We start from the raw sequence: 17346 nt of genomic DNA, 5'->3' as shown, positions 1-17346 counted from the left end.
CATTTTTTCACATTTCAAAATAAGACAAACAAATTGGGAACTGATTTATCAATCAATAACTTTGAAATAACTAATTTCATAGATTGTGGATTTAATACATCCGTGTTTGGTTGCATTAGTCGTGGGATGGATCATTTGAAGTTAGATCTAAGGTTTTTAGAAGCTAAAATTGGCAGGTTTGCTCACTTATTAGGCATGTTACATTTACTGGATATTAATTCCCCCTCTTTGCTTGTGATATGCACTGTTGGGTATGTGGGTGTGTTTTCAATGACTTCTCTTGGAATTAAATCAGCTGTAATTATGTTATAATGCTAATCCAAGTTAAACTAGTTTTCCCCTACCTCTTTGATTTGATTATTGGGACTAATAGATCCACAATTGAATAACTTTGCCCACGTACTACATGCTCTTATCTGTTAACATAAGGCTCCTTGTGTGGGTGACATCTAATTGGTCAATAAATCAAGGGGACGAGCCGTGATGCTGTGCTCACATAAGCTGATTGAGTCTGCCGCTGCTGTTGTCGAGGGTCAGAATTAAAATGCCACGTTCGGCTGCCTCTTTCAAGTCAGGTATGATTAATGGTGCAGCTGTGAAGGGCAAGGGGAACCAAAGGCTTTCTGCATGGTATCAGGGCAAACAATAACAGATTGGGCAGAGGAGGATGTACATGGTTGACCATATAATCTATGATTATATAAAGTCATGGGTTTTAATCCTTTCAGATCCATTCTGGGCTGGAAAAAATTGCTTGTCGTGCTTAAACAAATTATTTATTTGTCTGTATCTATGTCCCTCCTATCCTTTCCTCCCTCCCTCCTTTTCAGGATGGCTCACGTGTTGGTCGGGAGAGGAAGACCGTCTCCTTCAGCAGCAGTCTTTCTGAGAAGAAGATCAGCAGTGCTGCTGACTGTATCCACTCCATGGTGTGTTAAGTCATTAGACGACACTTTGAACAATGTATAAGCTGTATATGCCTGAACATTCGCTGTTTATAAGAGCTCCTAATGGATCAAAGGCTTTCAGACCTGTGAAACATTCAACAGGGCTTGCTTTTGAGTTAAGGTGCACTGAGCTCTGTGGGTGCCAACTTCATCAATATCTTGTTTCCAGGTTGAGGGGAGTGAGCTGAAGAAAATCCGACCCAACTCGCGTGTTTACCAGCGATACTACCTTCTGGATGCAGGCCTCCAAGCGCTGTACTGGGAACCCTCCAAGAAAGAATCAGACAAAGCTCGCATCTCTCTTACCTCCATACGTGAGGTGAGTGTGAAACACCAACTTCACTGGGTATTTTAACCTAAAGCAGTCAAAATATTTATAACCACACACAAGACAAAGCACGATTTAAATGATTATTTTTTTTATTTACATTTAATTCACATTTACTCAATTTCTAGGTACGGACGGGTCGTAACACGGAAACATTTCGCACCAGTGGAGTGTATGAGCAGATTTCAGAGGACAATGCGTTCTCCATCATTTATGGAGAGATGTATGACAGCTTGGATCTGGTGGCTAACTCTACCGATGTGGCTAATATTTGGGTAACTGGTCTCAGGTAAGACGACACAAATGTTACAGAAATCAATTACACTTTTTTTTATGGCAAATAATCTTCAAATCGCCTTTTGATACTTCTAGCATTCAAAAGTATAAAATGCATTATGACACCATAGTTTTATCTGTTACAGCAATAATGGGAATAATGGGTAATTTGGTATCCTGTGGTATCACCCACATGATCTGAATAGATTTGGATAATAAAGATGTACCTGGTTCCACAATGTGACAGGGTTTTTAAAGGGTTTTTACTTTACTCCTTCAATGTTTTATCCCGGTTAGTTTGGTTTACAAAATAGAGGTTTTCCTGGTGTTCTCGTTGGAAGATGAATAAATGATGGCAAGCAATGACAGCCCAAAAAATGTTTGGCTTTTTTCGCTAGTATTGATTGTTGGAGATTCTAGTTTTCGTGTCTCTACTGTTCAGTTTTATTTTTCTTAACAAAAAGCGTTGCTGGGAAACCGGATTGGACTTTAAATGGATTATTTCTCTGCTCTTGTTGTGTTTTTATATTTTAAAATGTTTGCTATACACATTTTTGCTGTGCTGCATCATATCATATTTGATCCCTCTTTTATCTACCTCCAGGTATCTCATGCAGTATGGAAGACATGCCCTTGACATGCTTGCCAGCAGTCAGGACAGTCTTCGTCTTCGCTGGCTTGAGCAGTTGTTCTCCTCAGCTGCTGATTTGGACAGACAGACCAACGCTGAGGAAGGGATTCCTATGCAGTCAGCGGTTAAACTCATTCAAGGCATGAATCCTGGTGTGAGCAGTGGCAAGGTGGAGCACAGATTTAAAGAACTTCAAAGAGTTAGAGATAAGACATGCAGACCTACAGCCGATAACGGATGTGATTTTAAAGATCGCATTTTAAACAAAAGGCCACCTGAAAGGAATCAGCAAGTCACCAAGGAGGAGTTCATTGAAGTCTTTCACGACTTTTGCACACGCCCAGAGATCTACTTTCTTTTGGTTCAGTTCTCAAGCAACAAAGAGTTCCTGGATGCCAAAGACATGATGAGGTTCATCGAGGCTGAACAGGGCATGACTCAAGTAAGACACAAATAAATCACACGTACAAGCAGGAAACATGTCGATGGTACATTCATCTGTGGAGAATGAATGAATGAATGAATGAATGAATGAATGAATGAAAACCTTTATTGTCCCCGTAGGGAGATTCGGTTTGTCAGCCAGCAACAGAAAAGTTTAAGAAGAGTTAAAATAAGTTAAAAAGAGTTAAGTTAAAAAAGCAGAGCAGATTAGTTGTTAAAAAAAACAGTTAAAAAGAATAAAAGTCCAGTATATGTGCAAGAGCAAGTAGTGTGCAAAAAGGGCAAGTGTGCAAAAAACAAAAACAAAAAAAAAAACACAAAGAAAGAAAGAAATATTTGCATGTATAAGCAGATTTAAAAATGAATCTGCATTTCAAACCCTAACCTGTGCAACAAACAAGTTATAGTAACAAGCCTTGGTCCCGATTTCCACTATTAAAATATCTGGATCAAACTGCAAGCCCAGAAATGTTGCTATGACGCAGTCACCAGACTAATCCATGGGCTCTAAGAGGAGCATGGACATAAAATCCATGTTCTCCTGTTGTTTGTATGGCATTAAAACTCTAATTTCTCCTTCATCTCTCTCAGTCTATCTTTTTCTTTTGTTGTCTAGGTGAGTGAGGAAACCAGCCTGACACTTATCCAGTCCCACGAGCCATCGGAGGAAGGCCAGCAGCAGGGATACCTGTCACTGGACGGCTTCACCAGCTACCTCACTTCAGCAGAGTGCCACCTCTTTGACCCAGAACATGATGTTGTTAGCCAGGACATGTCCCAGCCTTTGTCCCATTACTACATCAACTCCTCCCACAACACGTACCTCATTGAAGACCAGTTTCAAGGCCCCTCTAATATCTCCGGCTACATTCGTGCCCTCAAGATGGGCTGCCGATGTGTGGAGATGGATATTTGGGATGGCCCAGATGAGGAGCCGGTGGTGTGCGTTGGGCATACCCTCACCCCACCACTCGCACTGCGTTGTGTGTTAGAAGCCATTGAAAGGTTTGCCTTCGTGGCATCAGAGTATCCGTTAATTCTTTGTATTGAAAACCACTGTTCCCTGCAACAGCAGAAGGTGATGTTGCAATGTCTCATGAAGATTTTAGGAGAGAAGCTTTACACGGATCCTCCACATGACGATGCCTCGTATCTACCATCACCCCAAGCCCTAAAGCATAAAATCCTGCTCAAAGGTAAAAAGTTGCTGCCAAGTCCTGATGGGGAGGACGGCGAAGTAAGTGAAGAGGATGAAGGAGCAGAAATGTGTCGAAGAATAAAAGCCGTAAATAGTGGCAGCACAGCATCAGGGGGAACTGAGAATGACATTATACAGAAAAGTGTTTCTGTCACAGCTGTCACTCAATCTAATCTTCCTCATATACCTCCCCAACGTTTCCAGCTGTTGAGGGAACTCTCCGACCTGGTCACGCTATGCCATTCTGTCAGTTTCATAGACTTTCCAACATCATCTAAGAGCCAAAAACCATGGGAACTGTGTTCCTTTCACGAGTCTCTGGCCGTGTGTCTTGCTGGCGATAGCCCCGGGGACTTTGTCAACTACAACAAGCATTTCCTGTCACGGGTCTACCCCAACCCCATGCGTGTCGACTCGAGCAACATGAACCCCCAGGACCTATGGAAATGCGGTTGCCAGATTGTGGCAATGAATTTTCAAACGGCAGGACTGATGATGGACCTAAACACCGCCTGGTTCCGGCAGAATGGGAACTGTGGTTATGTTCTGCGTCCAGCCATCATGCGGCAGGAGGTGTCTTATTTCAGCGCTGACACCAAAGAGACGGTGCCCGGTGTGTCTCCACAGCTGCTGCATGTAAAGGTGTGGTAAAACTAATGGTAAACCACAAGAACTGTCTGTAGTGGACTCAAACTTGAAGTTATATTGAAACTAATAGAACCATTCTTCAAACTATCAGCTAATAATGACATCTCCTGTATAAATAGAGACTTACTTTGGAAAAGGCTTGCTTAGTTTGATTCTTTGAATTAGTGATGCACCGAATGTTCGGTAACCGAAATTGTTTCGGCCGAAAATAGCAAAAAAACACTTTCAGTGTTCCGTGGAATAAGTGGGGAAAAAACAGAACAATTAATAACGGCGTGTGGTGACGCAATCAAACAGCGAGTGAAGTGCGTGCGGTGTTAAATGCAGCAAACATGTCAGCATGTCAGATTTACTTGGACGTGGGGAAAAAGCAGAGGACATGAGAAATGATCCAGGCTGAGTTGGATTTGGGAAAGCCGCTTGGTGATGGAGACGGTCACGGGACACACAGCACAGGGAAAAGCGCCCGTACTACCGATGCGGTGGAGTACCTTCACTGTCTGATATGACAAGATCTTCCAAGAAAATAACCCAGATTTTTAAAATCATTATGCAAGGCTTCAAATTGCAGAGATCAGCCCCACCACAACCCGATTAACTGGATTTGAACGGGAGAAAATGAAACAGGATTATGAGAAAAAATACAATAAGTACAGTAAGACAAATTGTGACTGGCGGGTATTCCACTGCACATTTATTTGATTTATGCAATGGTGGAAAAAAATGGTAAAATAAATGAAAAACTCAGAAGAAACATTGTTCGGTATTATTCGGTATTCGGCCAAGTGTTTTTTATTATTTTCGGTTTCGGTTTCGGCCACAAATTTCATTTCGGTGCATCACTACTTTGAATGATAACCATATTATAACAAATAGAGTTTAGGGCCACACTAAAAAATAATACCGAAGTTGTTGAAAGTTGGACTGTTGCCTTGGAATTATGATTGTTTTTTAACAAACCCAACAAAGTATAAGTAACAGACGCCATTCCCTCAGGTGATCAGCGGCCAGAATCTGCCCAAGCCAAGAGGTTCTGGGACAAAAGCGGACGTTGTGGACCCATATGTGTACGTGGAGATTCATGGCATCCCAGCTGACTGCACAGAGCGCCGCACCAGGACCGTGACCCAGAACGGGGACAACCCAATCTTCGATGAGAGCTTTGAATTCCAAATAAACTTACCTGAGCTCGCCATGGTTCGTTTTGTGGTGTTGGATGACGACTTCATTGGCGATGAATTCATAGGTCAGTAAATTAAGTGTGTTAATGAGAATGATACAGGACATGTAGACAGTATTTTTGGAGTATTGGCATTTCTCTCCCTCTGCAGGTCAGTATACTATACCACTGGAGTGCCTGCAACCTGGCTACCGACATGTACCGCTCCAGTCCCTCACAGGGGAGTTCCTTCTACATGCCCGGCTGTTTGTCCATGTGGCCCTCACAAATCGCAGAGGAGGAGGAAAACCTCACAAAAGAGGTCTCTCTGTAAGGAAGACTCGGAGAAGGAGGGACTATACAGCTCTGAGGGATTTAGGAGTTCGGGCTGTGGATGAGGTTTTCAAGATGGCTGCTCCTCTGCTGAGAGAAGCCACTGACTTAAAGGGAAACATGCAGGTAAAAATGGGTTAAACTGAATATTTAGCCTTTTATCAAGCTTCTTAGACTGTGGTACCAGTGACAGATTCTCTTTCAGTAACCACCACAAAAAAAGGTTGTTACAAACTTAACAGGTGGTTTTGACTATCAGCGTTCATATTTTGCAAGAACTTTATGATGGATAAAAGTGAAGACCCAGTTTGAAGATCAGTGTTGTCCGATCCATGATGTCCACTGAGAGATCAAACTCATCCTCAACCTCAACCTCACATGCGTAAAGCTATTTTTCTAAAAAGATCTGTCCACAAAGAGACATAACTGTAATGTAAACACCTGTCCAAGTTCCCTCATTTGCAATAGTCATCTACTACAGTATTACATAGACCAACACAGTGTCAACAATACTTGCTTACATGTTTATACACCCTATAAACACTTACATTCAGTGAAATATACAGAAAAGCTATATATATGGTAAAAATAACAGACTATGCACTGGCTGTTAAAAAAAAAAAGTCATAGTCTAATATTTTGTCGGATCGCCTTTAGCTCTGATTACAGAGCTGTGGCATCATTCCCATAAGCTTCTGCAGTGTCACAACATTTATTTCTGTACAGAGTTGCGAAAATATTTTTGCCAAGATATTGATTTGATAACGGGATGGTCGGAGCGCTGTGCAAAATCTTCTCCAGCACATCCCAAAGAGTCTCAGTCGGGTTAAAGTCTGGGCTCTGATGGCTAATCATGTGTGAAAATGTTGTCTCATACTCCCTGAATCACTTTTTCACAGTTTGAGCGTGATGAATTCTGCTATTGTCTGTGCCATCATTGGATTTCAGCAAACATGATCACAGATCACAATCATTCAGGACATTTCTTGCTCCTAGATGATGGTTCCTCCCTATCCTTCCAGTTTTTGATAATGCATTGGACAGTTTTTAATCCAGTTTTAGTACTTTCAGCAATCTACTTAGATGTTTTCTTTGCTCGATGCCAACAATTTGACCTTTCTGAAACAGATTAACATCTTTTCCATGACCACAGGATGTGTCTTCCAACATGGTATTATTGTATTAGTTAAGGATACATAACAATAATAATAATAAAAATAATAATAATGGATTAGATTTATATCGCGCTTTTCTCTAGGACATTCGAAGTGCTCACAATGGTTCCATTATTCATTCACTCTTCATTCATACTTGGTGGTGATAAACTACATTTACAGCCACAGCTGCTCTGGGGCAGACCGATGGAAACACGGCAGCCAATCAATGAAAATTGATTTACAGTTTTGTAACTGTTTGTTACATGAAGCAACAATCATGTGTTGATGAGTCCTGCCAAGGTCCTTGGCATTAGATCCTGTTAATGTAAATGTGACTAGGACCTCTTTTTTTTCCATTAATGCACATTTGTTTCACAAGATGAGCGCAATAGTATTTAGACAAAGTTTATGTCGAGGTCTGGTTGAGGTCAGCGTTCCCTGAAGGCAGCATCGGTGGAAACAGATGTGACTTCTCCTGGGGAGTCAGGTGAGCATCCTCGACGGCTGAGGGCTGGAGAAGAACCAAAGATGAGCAGTCACGGTCAGAGTCAAAGAGAGTCAAAAACAGCAAGAAGACAACAAGATTCTTCCAGTAATAACTAGGGATGGGCGGTATGGACAAAAAAATGTATCACGATCATTTCTGGCATTTAACCCAATAACGATAAAAAAAATACCAATACAAAAAGTGTCATCAACGGGAATCTTTCTTTCTTTCTTTCTTTCTTTCTTTCTTTCTTTCTTTCTTTCTTTCTTTCTTTCTTTCTTTCTTTCTTTCTTTCTTTCTTTCTTTCTTTCTTTCTTTCTTTCTTTCTTTCTTTCTTTCTTTCTTTCTTTCTTTCTTTCTTTCTTTCTTTCTTTCTTTCTTTCAGGCTCATTTCCTCAATTTATCATTTTTACCGTGAGATGACAAATTCTTACCGTGGGGAATTTTTTTGACGGTTTATCGTGAACGGTAAAATATCGCCCATTCCTAGTAATTAGTAGAGACGCAAGCTGCTGAGAACTGTGGGTGGGAAGGAGAGACAGCAGAAAGCTGTGGCTGCTGACGGCTGGATCCCATCACCAGACAGTCTCTTTTGAGAACTTGGTAACTGGTATCTACTATACGGGAGAATTTTAATCCTGCTTTTTAGAATTATTCAAATCAATTCATACTTTTGCACAATATGTGCTACACACAGTCCTTTTTATTGAGCAGAAAGTAATATTTATGATCCAAACAGGAGTTTGCACTGTGATTGTTTCACCTCATGGCAATAAACAATAATTATGTGTTCTTTCAGAGTGTCGAGCCTGCCTGTTGCCAGATTTCTCATTTTCTTCCAAACTAGTACAAAAACACAGCAACTGAACAGCAATCAGTGTCTGATTGCTGATTGCTGAAAAAAATCCATTTTGATTTACTGTGTTTTTGTTTGTCTGAGATTAAAGTAATGATGTTGGTGACAGAATGAAGAAAAGTTTTAACGAATATTTAGGGTGTTGTATTTTGGCAGTCTTCAATGTCTCTCCAATGTCATGTCAGACCACATGATGAAAATAGGGAGTACAGATGTGTTTGTGTGTTAGAGTGAGGACTTACCTTGTCTTCTCTCTTTTACCAGAACTCAGTAGCAGTGTTCAGGGAGCTGTGTGGGGTGTCGGCCGTGGCTAACCTCATGCAGTGCGTGCTGGCTCTGAGCTCCAGAGTGTCGGGACCGGAGGGGACATCTTTACTTCTGTTTGACTTGAGGGACCACTACCCCGCCCTGGAGCCGCAGGGGCCCCTGCCAGACGTCCTTCGCCGACTCGTCTCAACTTATGAAACGGTGAGGGCAGAACTTCATCAAGAAGAAAGAAAGACCAAAAATATAAATGAAAGATTCAAATCAAGAAATCAGTCACCTATAATTGTCTTGAATAATTGTCATTGAATGACCTCGTTCTAAAAACTCCTATTCCCAAAAAATACTTAATTTCAGCCAACATATTCTGAGGCCTAGTGTTAGCTTTCATTGATAACGTCTCTCCTTTATCCAGCCCAACTCTCCGTCAGCAAGGTCATCAGCTCGGATTGTTTCCAACTAAATGAATCACACTTTTATTGACCAGGGAGAAAGCAGTTTTACATGTTTTTCTTGTGTTAAGTCTTTTTTTTTCTTCTTTTTCTTCTTTTCTTCTTTTTATTTCACAATAATTTTCATAATTCACATTTTCACATTCACGATTCCTATTCTACCCACATTCCTACCCTCCCCCTAATTACCCTTGGGAAAAAAAACATACATTAAGGGAGAACAAAATTAAATAAATATTGCAAAAATTAAAAAAAATAAATAAAAATATATAATGGCAGCAACAACGATATCAAACTATATATATATATATATATATATATATCCATACATACATACAAACATACATACATATAAGGCACAAGTTCGAAAATAAAGATACTCATTGGTCCCCTTTGGAAAAATTCTCCAGTTTTGAAAATAATGGAAACCAAAATTCTTGAAAAATATGACCACGGTTGTATTTTTCCAAAGTAAATTTTTCCAATGGTAAAAAACTGAAATTTGATCCAAAAAAAACTTGAAAGTTGGAGGGGAATCATCTTTCCAAAGTAAAAGTATGCATTTCTTAGCGAAGTATGTGATCATAATTAATATCCTGCTTTTTTTCCGGTCTAACTGAAGATCCAGTGTGTCATTTAATAAATACAAATTGGAGCTTAACTCAAAATTAATTTCTAATACTGATTGTGTGAAGGAATGAATTGATTCCCAGAAACTTATTAAAAGATCACATTCCCAAAACATATGTACAAATGTTCCATCGATTCTTTTACATCTTGGACATTTTGAAGAGATATCCTTTGAAATGTTGTGCATTTTAATTGGAGTTAAATACAGTTTGTAAATACATTTCAAATTAGCCTATTTAACCTCTTGTGTTAAGTCTAAAAGTAAAAGCAACATGAGTTAAAAGCTCTGTGGAAGTCAACACAACAACTGAAAGATTTATTGAGAACAAAAACAGCCAGTTTGTCTGGCTGTTTTTGGCTCCTCGTGTCAGTAAGATGGGATGAAACTCCATCTTTGAGTTCGTTTTGGGTTTTTGTCCTACAATTTCAGCCTACTTCACTTTCATGTCAGTATCTGTCTTTGAATCTCCTACCTATTCAAAGATCTTTCATTTTACTGCTTCCAGTCTCCCTCTGGGTCAACTTGGATGGGTTTCTAGAAGAAGTGGGTTTTGTTCAGCTCTTGAGCCCTTTAGTAGGATGCACTTGTGATTACTGTTATATTTTTCACCATCTGTGTGGCTGCTGTAATTTTTTAATAATGCCATTTACAAGTGCATGTTTTCTTGTTTCATATTAGATATAGATTTATCATGGGCGGGATGATTGATGCTCAGTATAAACGGTCAAATTAGAAACTCTAAACAGAATGCACAAGTGTTGTGAATGGGGGAGGGATGCAGCAACAAGCCACAGCGGAGATTAATGAATCTCTTTCTTCGTCTCATTCAGGTTTGATTAAAGCGAATAATCTGTGACACTTTAATTTGACCACAGCTGTTTACCATTGCTTAAATGCTTCTAGCATCTGTAACCGCATGCTTGCGCCCCATGTTTCAAAGTAAGAATGTGTTTGTGTCTCCAGCCACTTCTGATCCAGCCAGGTGGATCCCTGGGGCTCAATACCATTAGCATAGATTTGAATGTTATTTGGCTGAATGGATTTAACACCTCAATCCTCGTAGTCAGGAAATGGGAATGTATATTTACAACTGTGTGCTGTAGTTAATCCCTGATTCGTTTAATCTTTTTTTTTTTGTGAGAGGAAGTCCAGAATTAATCAGACAGTAATCATTTCTGTTATTCTTGCTTGATTTTTGTGTGATCGTTTTTTAGAAAACTTGTTTTATGCCCTATTTGACAGTTTTCTGTGAATGAATTGTTTGTGACATTTTCTATTGATGCTACATTTGCAGTTGTTGATGATGCATTCAATAACAAATTAGACTTTGACATTTCCAACTTCCCATTAGGAAAAAAATAATAGAAATCCCAACAAAAAGACTTTTCCTATGGGAAATAATAATGTGCAGAGCAAAGAACTGTGGAAAGCAACCTCAAGTGTGTTAGGTTCCTCCAGTTTTATTTAAAGTTATTTAAAGAGAGGCTGAATAATTCCACTCTGATCGGGATCTGTGATGTAACAGCTGATTGGCTCACTCCAATTACATATTTTTAGTCCTATGCGGCTCCAAATAAAGTGAGAAAAGTTCGCATTTTTGAGTTTTTGTTTTGGAGGTCACTTCAGACATTTCAATCACAGAAAACTGTTTATCTTTTCACAACATGTCAACTTTAAAGAGTTTGCTCACAATCTGAACTCCAACCGGCATTTTTTCAGAACCCAGAGATGTACAACATAAGATAATACAGCAGACAATTCATTTTTAAAGTTCTTCTCAGTGTTTTTCATGCTCCACAAACCAAATATCCAAGTGTATAGTGTATACCCATGAGTGTGTTTGTATGTCATGCTAATGGAGTCTTTCTAAATATATATATATTTTCTTATCTGCAGATGGTCAGTGCGAGCAGAGCTGTGATCGATCTCTCTGATGGAATCTACAACAAGATCCTGCATATACAGAAAACTGGTGTGTAGGTGTGCGCGTGTGTGTGTGTGTGTGATGTACTACTCAATAAGAATGGGTAGGTAGAAACCATGCTTTACCCATAATCTCTGCCACTTCAGTAGTGTTTTATACTCTACGCTGCAAAATGTGCGTCTCCATCCTGCGACAACACGCATTACTTTTCTCTTTCAAAAGTGTTACCGTGACGACGCTAGATGCCAAAAGGCGCGCCTCCCCTTCATCTGATTGGTCCATATTTGATAGTTCCCCAAAAGTCACCAAATTTTGCATGCAAGGCAGGCTTGGCGATAAATTTGATATTTCATGGTTTGCATTAATGGGCGTGGCAAGATGGCTCAACAGCGCCCCCTAGAATACTTTTCTCTGCCATAACGTTTGAATGGTTTGACATAGGAAGTTGTGGGTGGTGTCATCAGACTCTGTATTGAGTCCTTGACCATAATTAGTGAAAATTAGCCCCGCCCCTTCTTCTGATTGGTTGTCCCTATTTTCTGACTATAACTTTTGAATGGTTTGACATAAAGACTCGTGGATGGTGTCATTTCTGATATACTTATGGGGGAAGGTGGCCATGAGTGCGAGGGCCCGTTCATCGCTGCTTGCAGCTTTAATTTACTTTACTTTCTTTACCAGCCCCGCTGTTCTTGCATTTCTTTGATTTCCTCCCCATCCTTTTCTTTCCCACCATCATTTTTTCCTGCTCCATCTTTGGCAGACGTCTGCCTGATCGCCACTGTTAGACTGGCCCGGCTCATCTGTATGTTTTGGATGGATGAGGGTTTTAACTGGCGCGGTTCCCACCATCAATCATCCCTCAGTCTCTCAAGTGAAGGGCACAGTATCTGACCTGCTCATGTCATTTCTGTGGTTTCTGGCAGAGCTTTGTTTACTTCACATGGGACGACTTAGCTCATCTGAGATTAGTCAGCCAGACGTCATCCCGTTGGAATAAACAACCCCACCAGCCCTCCGCCAGGCTACAGATATTACCTACCTCACGTTTCTCACACTTACTTACTGTCACACAGTGTATTTGATATTTAGGAGTGTGTTTAGCTTGGCTTTTTTGAAAGGAATTGAAGAACATTCATCATGTGTACAGTATAGACGTCCAGTATGTCCTAAAAAGGTTTTGAAAAAAAAAACATTTTGTACACAATTTTTAGTAATGAGGTATACTTTTTTCAGGTTTGCAGATTTGTGGGTTGAAGTGCATGCTGTATTTTAAGCTTCTTCCAGTATTGGGCATCAGAAAAGGCATCACTAAGATGATAACAAGGAGATAAAGATAAGGTGAAATGATATTTGGAGAGGAAGATGATTGCTAACCAGGCACCACTGACAGGATTTGACGGCAATGCATCCGATTAAATCGAAATTGTATCGTCTCTTTTTTCTGAGTTCATAGTTTAACTCACCTTTTCACACATTGATCTGTTTTGCAGCAAAGACAACAGTAGATGCCAACTGGCACTAAATTATACTCAATCATGGATCTTTTATCTCATGTGTGGTCAGATGTTATAAGTGTTAGATTTGAACATGTGATAACTGAGCCATGGGCAGTCAGCCCAGTGCTGGTAGCATATTCATCTGATTTGGAAAAAAAATACCAAGGCCTGACCTTATGAACAAAGCTCTTCCTGTGTGCGTAGAGTAAAGATGGCGATCAGGTGATTACCCACCCTTTGGTCTGGGAAGGAATGGTAGGCAGAAAGAGGACTGAAGCGGGTCACTTGGAGGAAAGTGGGATGGTTGGTGGCAGAGATAAATGTTACATTAGGGCAGAGAGAGGAAATGGAGAGGAAGAAGAAGAAGGATGTGGGAAGATAAATGACAGAGATGGAGATCCAGAGGCAACACTGTGAGGGAGACACAAACACCAAGGGAGATGGGCAAGTATCAGGATGTGTTGCTGTGTTCAAGAGCTAAATCACTCACTTCCACGCTGTTAGGGTGCCATGTGCAAAGATCACACAATCAGTGATGGGCACAGGGTTGTTTATTGATCTTGGCACATGCATGATGTTGATGGGGAAAATAGCTGCAGTATCAAGCGGGTTTGCTGGACCTGCTGTGGTTCTCAGACATGTAACCAAAGAGGCCTATAAAAAGAAGGTATGCAGTGAAAGACACAACAGGTCCACCTCCTGATGTCCAGCTAAACACTTCATCTTCATATAGGCAGCCCGCTTTACATATTCTCCATGTATCTTTTTCAGGTCTTTCAACCTTCTTCTCTTCATTTGGTATATGTAAAGTCACATTCTCAGCAACCGAAAGAGGTTTTTCAGTGCACTCTATTTGAAATTGTCAAGTACATTTCAAAACCACGGGTACTCTTGCAGCAAATTGAGACGTTAACCACTCGAGCCAAATCAAAAGCAAAGTCTTCAGCGAAGCTGCTGTTCAAACTCGCTGTAATTTAAAGCAAATTATCTCAATCAGGACTCATTTTCTGTGAGAAGGAGAACTAGTTGGTTGGTCTGCGCCTCGTCCCCGCTGAACAGCAACACTCTCTGAAAAGATGTTGTTTTTCTTCAACGGATCAGGCTCCGTCCACACACTCAGACATGGATTTTTTCATATCAGTCCAGTCTGCAACATTTGTTTTCAGCTATTTTTTTTCTACAGTCAGTATTAATAAAATCCCAAAATGATTAGATTTGAAAACTGTTTTACCTACGCTCAGCTAAACTCCCCTTTAAAAAAATAAAGCACAAACACACTTTTGATTTAAAAAAAAAAAAAGAAAAAAGAAAGCTTTTATATTACTGGTCATATGTTTTTTACTCTTAAAAAAAAAAACAACCTTCATCAGTAAACTGTTGTGAAGCGGGAGAATCTTCCAGCTCTTTGGCGTTCTCACGCTCGGAGTATATTAGTTAACAAGGCCACACCTTCAGATGCTTTTTATCTGAATGAACGTGTCCTTTTATCAATCTCCGATCAGCTGCTCTCCCCCCGGGGTCCTGAGACACACAGGGCTGAGATTCACATCGGGTAGTGAACGCTAGTGTTTACACTTCATGCTCGTTTCCTGATTGTTTATCGACATCAGTCTTAGAGTCAGATCCTTCCATCTCAGATGCTCACAGTTCAGATGGAGGGCAGAAAGAGATTTGATGTGTGTTTCACTCACCCTGAAGGTTTGTTTTTTGTTTCTTTTTGGCCTCTCGTACATACGAACACCATTAGTGTGTGTGTGTATACACTGTATATACTGTGTATATATATTTGTCTCAGTTTTGGCATGGATATATCGTTCCTGCTCTGGCTTTATTTCACAGGGAAGACAAAGACATAAACAATACACTGGTTTGTGGGTTTTGAGTTGCTTAGTAACCGTGCAGTAAAAGTTATTGCTCAGGCTACTTATGTAAGTGTGTTTAAATGTGGAGCAGGGACTAATGCGTGTGTGTGTGTGGGTGTGCAAGCGTGTTTCACTGTTTTGCAGATAGAGATGGATAGTGAGTGAGGAATTATACTGAACACCCAATCTGTTTACGCCTCTGCGTGTGTGAGACGGGTCCACAGCGTGGCATGTGAGGCGTCTGGGCTCTCATTGATGGCTGACAGTGCCGCTTGCCCCATGTTAACCCATTTCCGGGTTCCCATAGCAACAGGGACAGTGGTCTGGAGCAGCCAGAAGAAGCCACACGGCACAGCTCACTGCACACCCTCTTCAACTAGCCGCCGGCTCCACTTACAAGAAGCTGTCTTGCCTTGTTTTTCCTCAGAATTATTTTCTCATCAGTCTCTCAGCTTTGAACACCCACTCGTTGACTGATTCATTTGCATTTCTTTTCCTTCTCTGTGTCAAATTTGGTTTAAACGTCCGTTAGTTTTGATGCCTCCCCATGTGCCATCAAGTGAGTTTTGTGAGGACCGGTTCTCAACTGCAGTCTTGGCTAGCAGAACACTGCAATGCAAAAACTCATTTCTAAGAAGGAAAAATAAGCCTCATTTTTGTAGTCTAGTAGTTAGACTATTTTGTTAGTTTTATGAAATGTGGACAAGAACATTTTTCTTACTCCGCTGGCGGTTGTATTTGCTTGAAATAATACAATTTGACTAGATTTAGGAATATTAAGCTTGTTTCTAGAGCAGCTGCTTTGGCCTATTTAGCAGTCCATGCTTCACCTCCTCACAACATTTCATGAATTTCATAGTGATGCGTTTGCAGAATATTACTGGGCAACAGATGGAGGAAAAAAAAGCCTTAGCATTAGCTTAATGTTAAACGCACATTTGCCTATTACAGATGCGTGCAGATGTTTACCTTTGTTACCCATCTGAGCCTCTTAGACATGTTAGGTAGCATTTGAAAACAAAAGGAAAAGACACTTCACATCAGAAAAATTGACCAGATCACCAATTTTGTTGCTAAAAACTCGTCATCTTTATGTTATGAGTTGCAACTTTATACGTTTTTTTCATATGTTGTTGTTTCATTCTTATTTTTTTTTGTTTAAGCCATGGAGTTTCATGAAAAGCTGCAAAGCATGGCCATGAAGGAGGGGCTGAAAGGCTCCAAGGTTAGCCGAGCAGTGGAGAGTTTCAGCTGGAACATCACCATCCTAAAGGTCAGTCACACACTCGGGCATTTTCCTAGAAACCAAACAGCCGCAGGGATAAAGTCGTTCGTCGCTCATATCTTGAGCTCTCTCCGTCTCCATTCTTCCACTTGTAACCATCTCATTATGTTACCCCTGGTTTCCATTGTTCGCTGCCACTCCAGGGTCAGGCTGACCTGCTGAAACATACCAAAGCTGAAGTCCAGGAGAACATGAAGCAGGTGCACGATGCTGCTCTAACTGGAAACCTCACCAAGGAGGGAGGAGGACTAAAAAGAGTCCGTTCCCAAACGCGAAGAGGTCAGGATGACAACACAAGTGCTACAAGCCCCCTGTCATAGCAAGCAGATGACCAAAGTGCCATCGTAGGAGCTGTGAGGAAGTGCAACACCTGCGAGAGCATCACAGTAACAAGATTGCCAGAAAGAGAGTCTTAAAAATGAAGCCACTATCGATAGACTGTTGTGCAACACCTGAGCTGAGATGCACTGCCAGTAAAAAAACCCACGAAACATGATGCTGGAGAGATGAATGTAGTTAGACTTGAAGCCAAGACTCAGCTGTTCGTACTGTTTTAAACTGTAAATATACCAAATGTTTATAATTCACTTCCTATGTGTTTTGTTTCAGGTGTGTAATGAACATTTGTTAACAGTCTGTTAAACTGAAACTCCTGCCAAGAATCCTCCTGAAGCTCTCGCCTCCTCTGCATACTGCAATATCAAGTCAAAGGGTCCATTCGGATCAGATTGCAGGATATTTTGCTTCTTTGTTAGAAGAAACTTTGTCAATGTGGATGTTTTGAAGTTGTCGATCATCATTTTGTGGACCATTTTGTGTGTGACCTCCGTTTCAGTCCAGCTTCTTTTCATTCAACACGTCTCAGACTGCTGCTCCACCTTCACCCGAAACACTGTCCTGCATAAAGTATTCTATATTTTTCTATTTTTCTGAAAACCCTGTGCTAATTAAACCAGTGTTACATG

General features: G+C 40.6%; 1 protein-coding gene across 1 annotated transcript in view; it reads left to right on the top strand.

The window, feature by feature from the left end:
• The window catches only part of LOC133461609 (inactive phospholipase C-like protein 2), a 28197-nt gene extending 11050 nt beyond the window's left edge, over nt 1-17147 (top strand). The window contains exons 2-12 of the mRNA XM_061742709.1: nt 831-929; nt 1117-1266; nt 1404-1564; nt 2156-2624; nt 3243-4466; nt 5469-5718; nt 5804-6090; nt 8729-8932; nt 11708-11783; nt 16260-16369; nt 16525-17147. Of these exons, the coding sequence (XP_061598693.1) occupies nt 831-929; nt 1117-1266; nt 1404-1564; nt 2156-2624; nt 3243-4466; nt 5469-5718; nt 5804-6090; nt 8729-8932; nt 11708-11783; nt 16260-16369; nt 16525-16701 (3207 nt within the window). The 3' untranslated portion in view covers nt 16702-17147. The remainder of the gene's footprint in view (nt 1-830; nt 930-1116; nt 1267-1403; nt 1565-2155; nt 2625-3242; nt 4467-5468; nt 5719-5803; nt 6091-8728; nt 8933-11707; nt 11784-16259; nt 16370-16524) is intronic.
• Nucleotides 17148-17346: the final 199 nt, after the last annotated feature.

Source organism: Cololabis saira, chromosome 15, assembly GCF_033807715.1.
Source record: "Cololabis saira isolate AMF1-May2022 chromosome 15, fColSai1.1, whole genome shotgun sequence".
Lineage (NCBI taxonomy): Eukaryota > Metazoa > Chordata > Actinopteri > Beloniformes > Belonidae > Cololabis > Cololabis saira.
The sequence above is the reverse complement of the archived record's forward strand: the minus strand, read 5'-3'. Positions and strand labels throughout refer to the sequence as shown.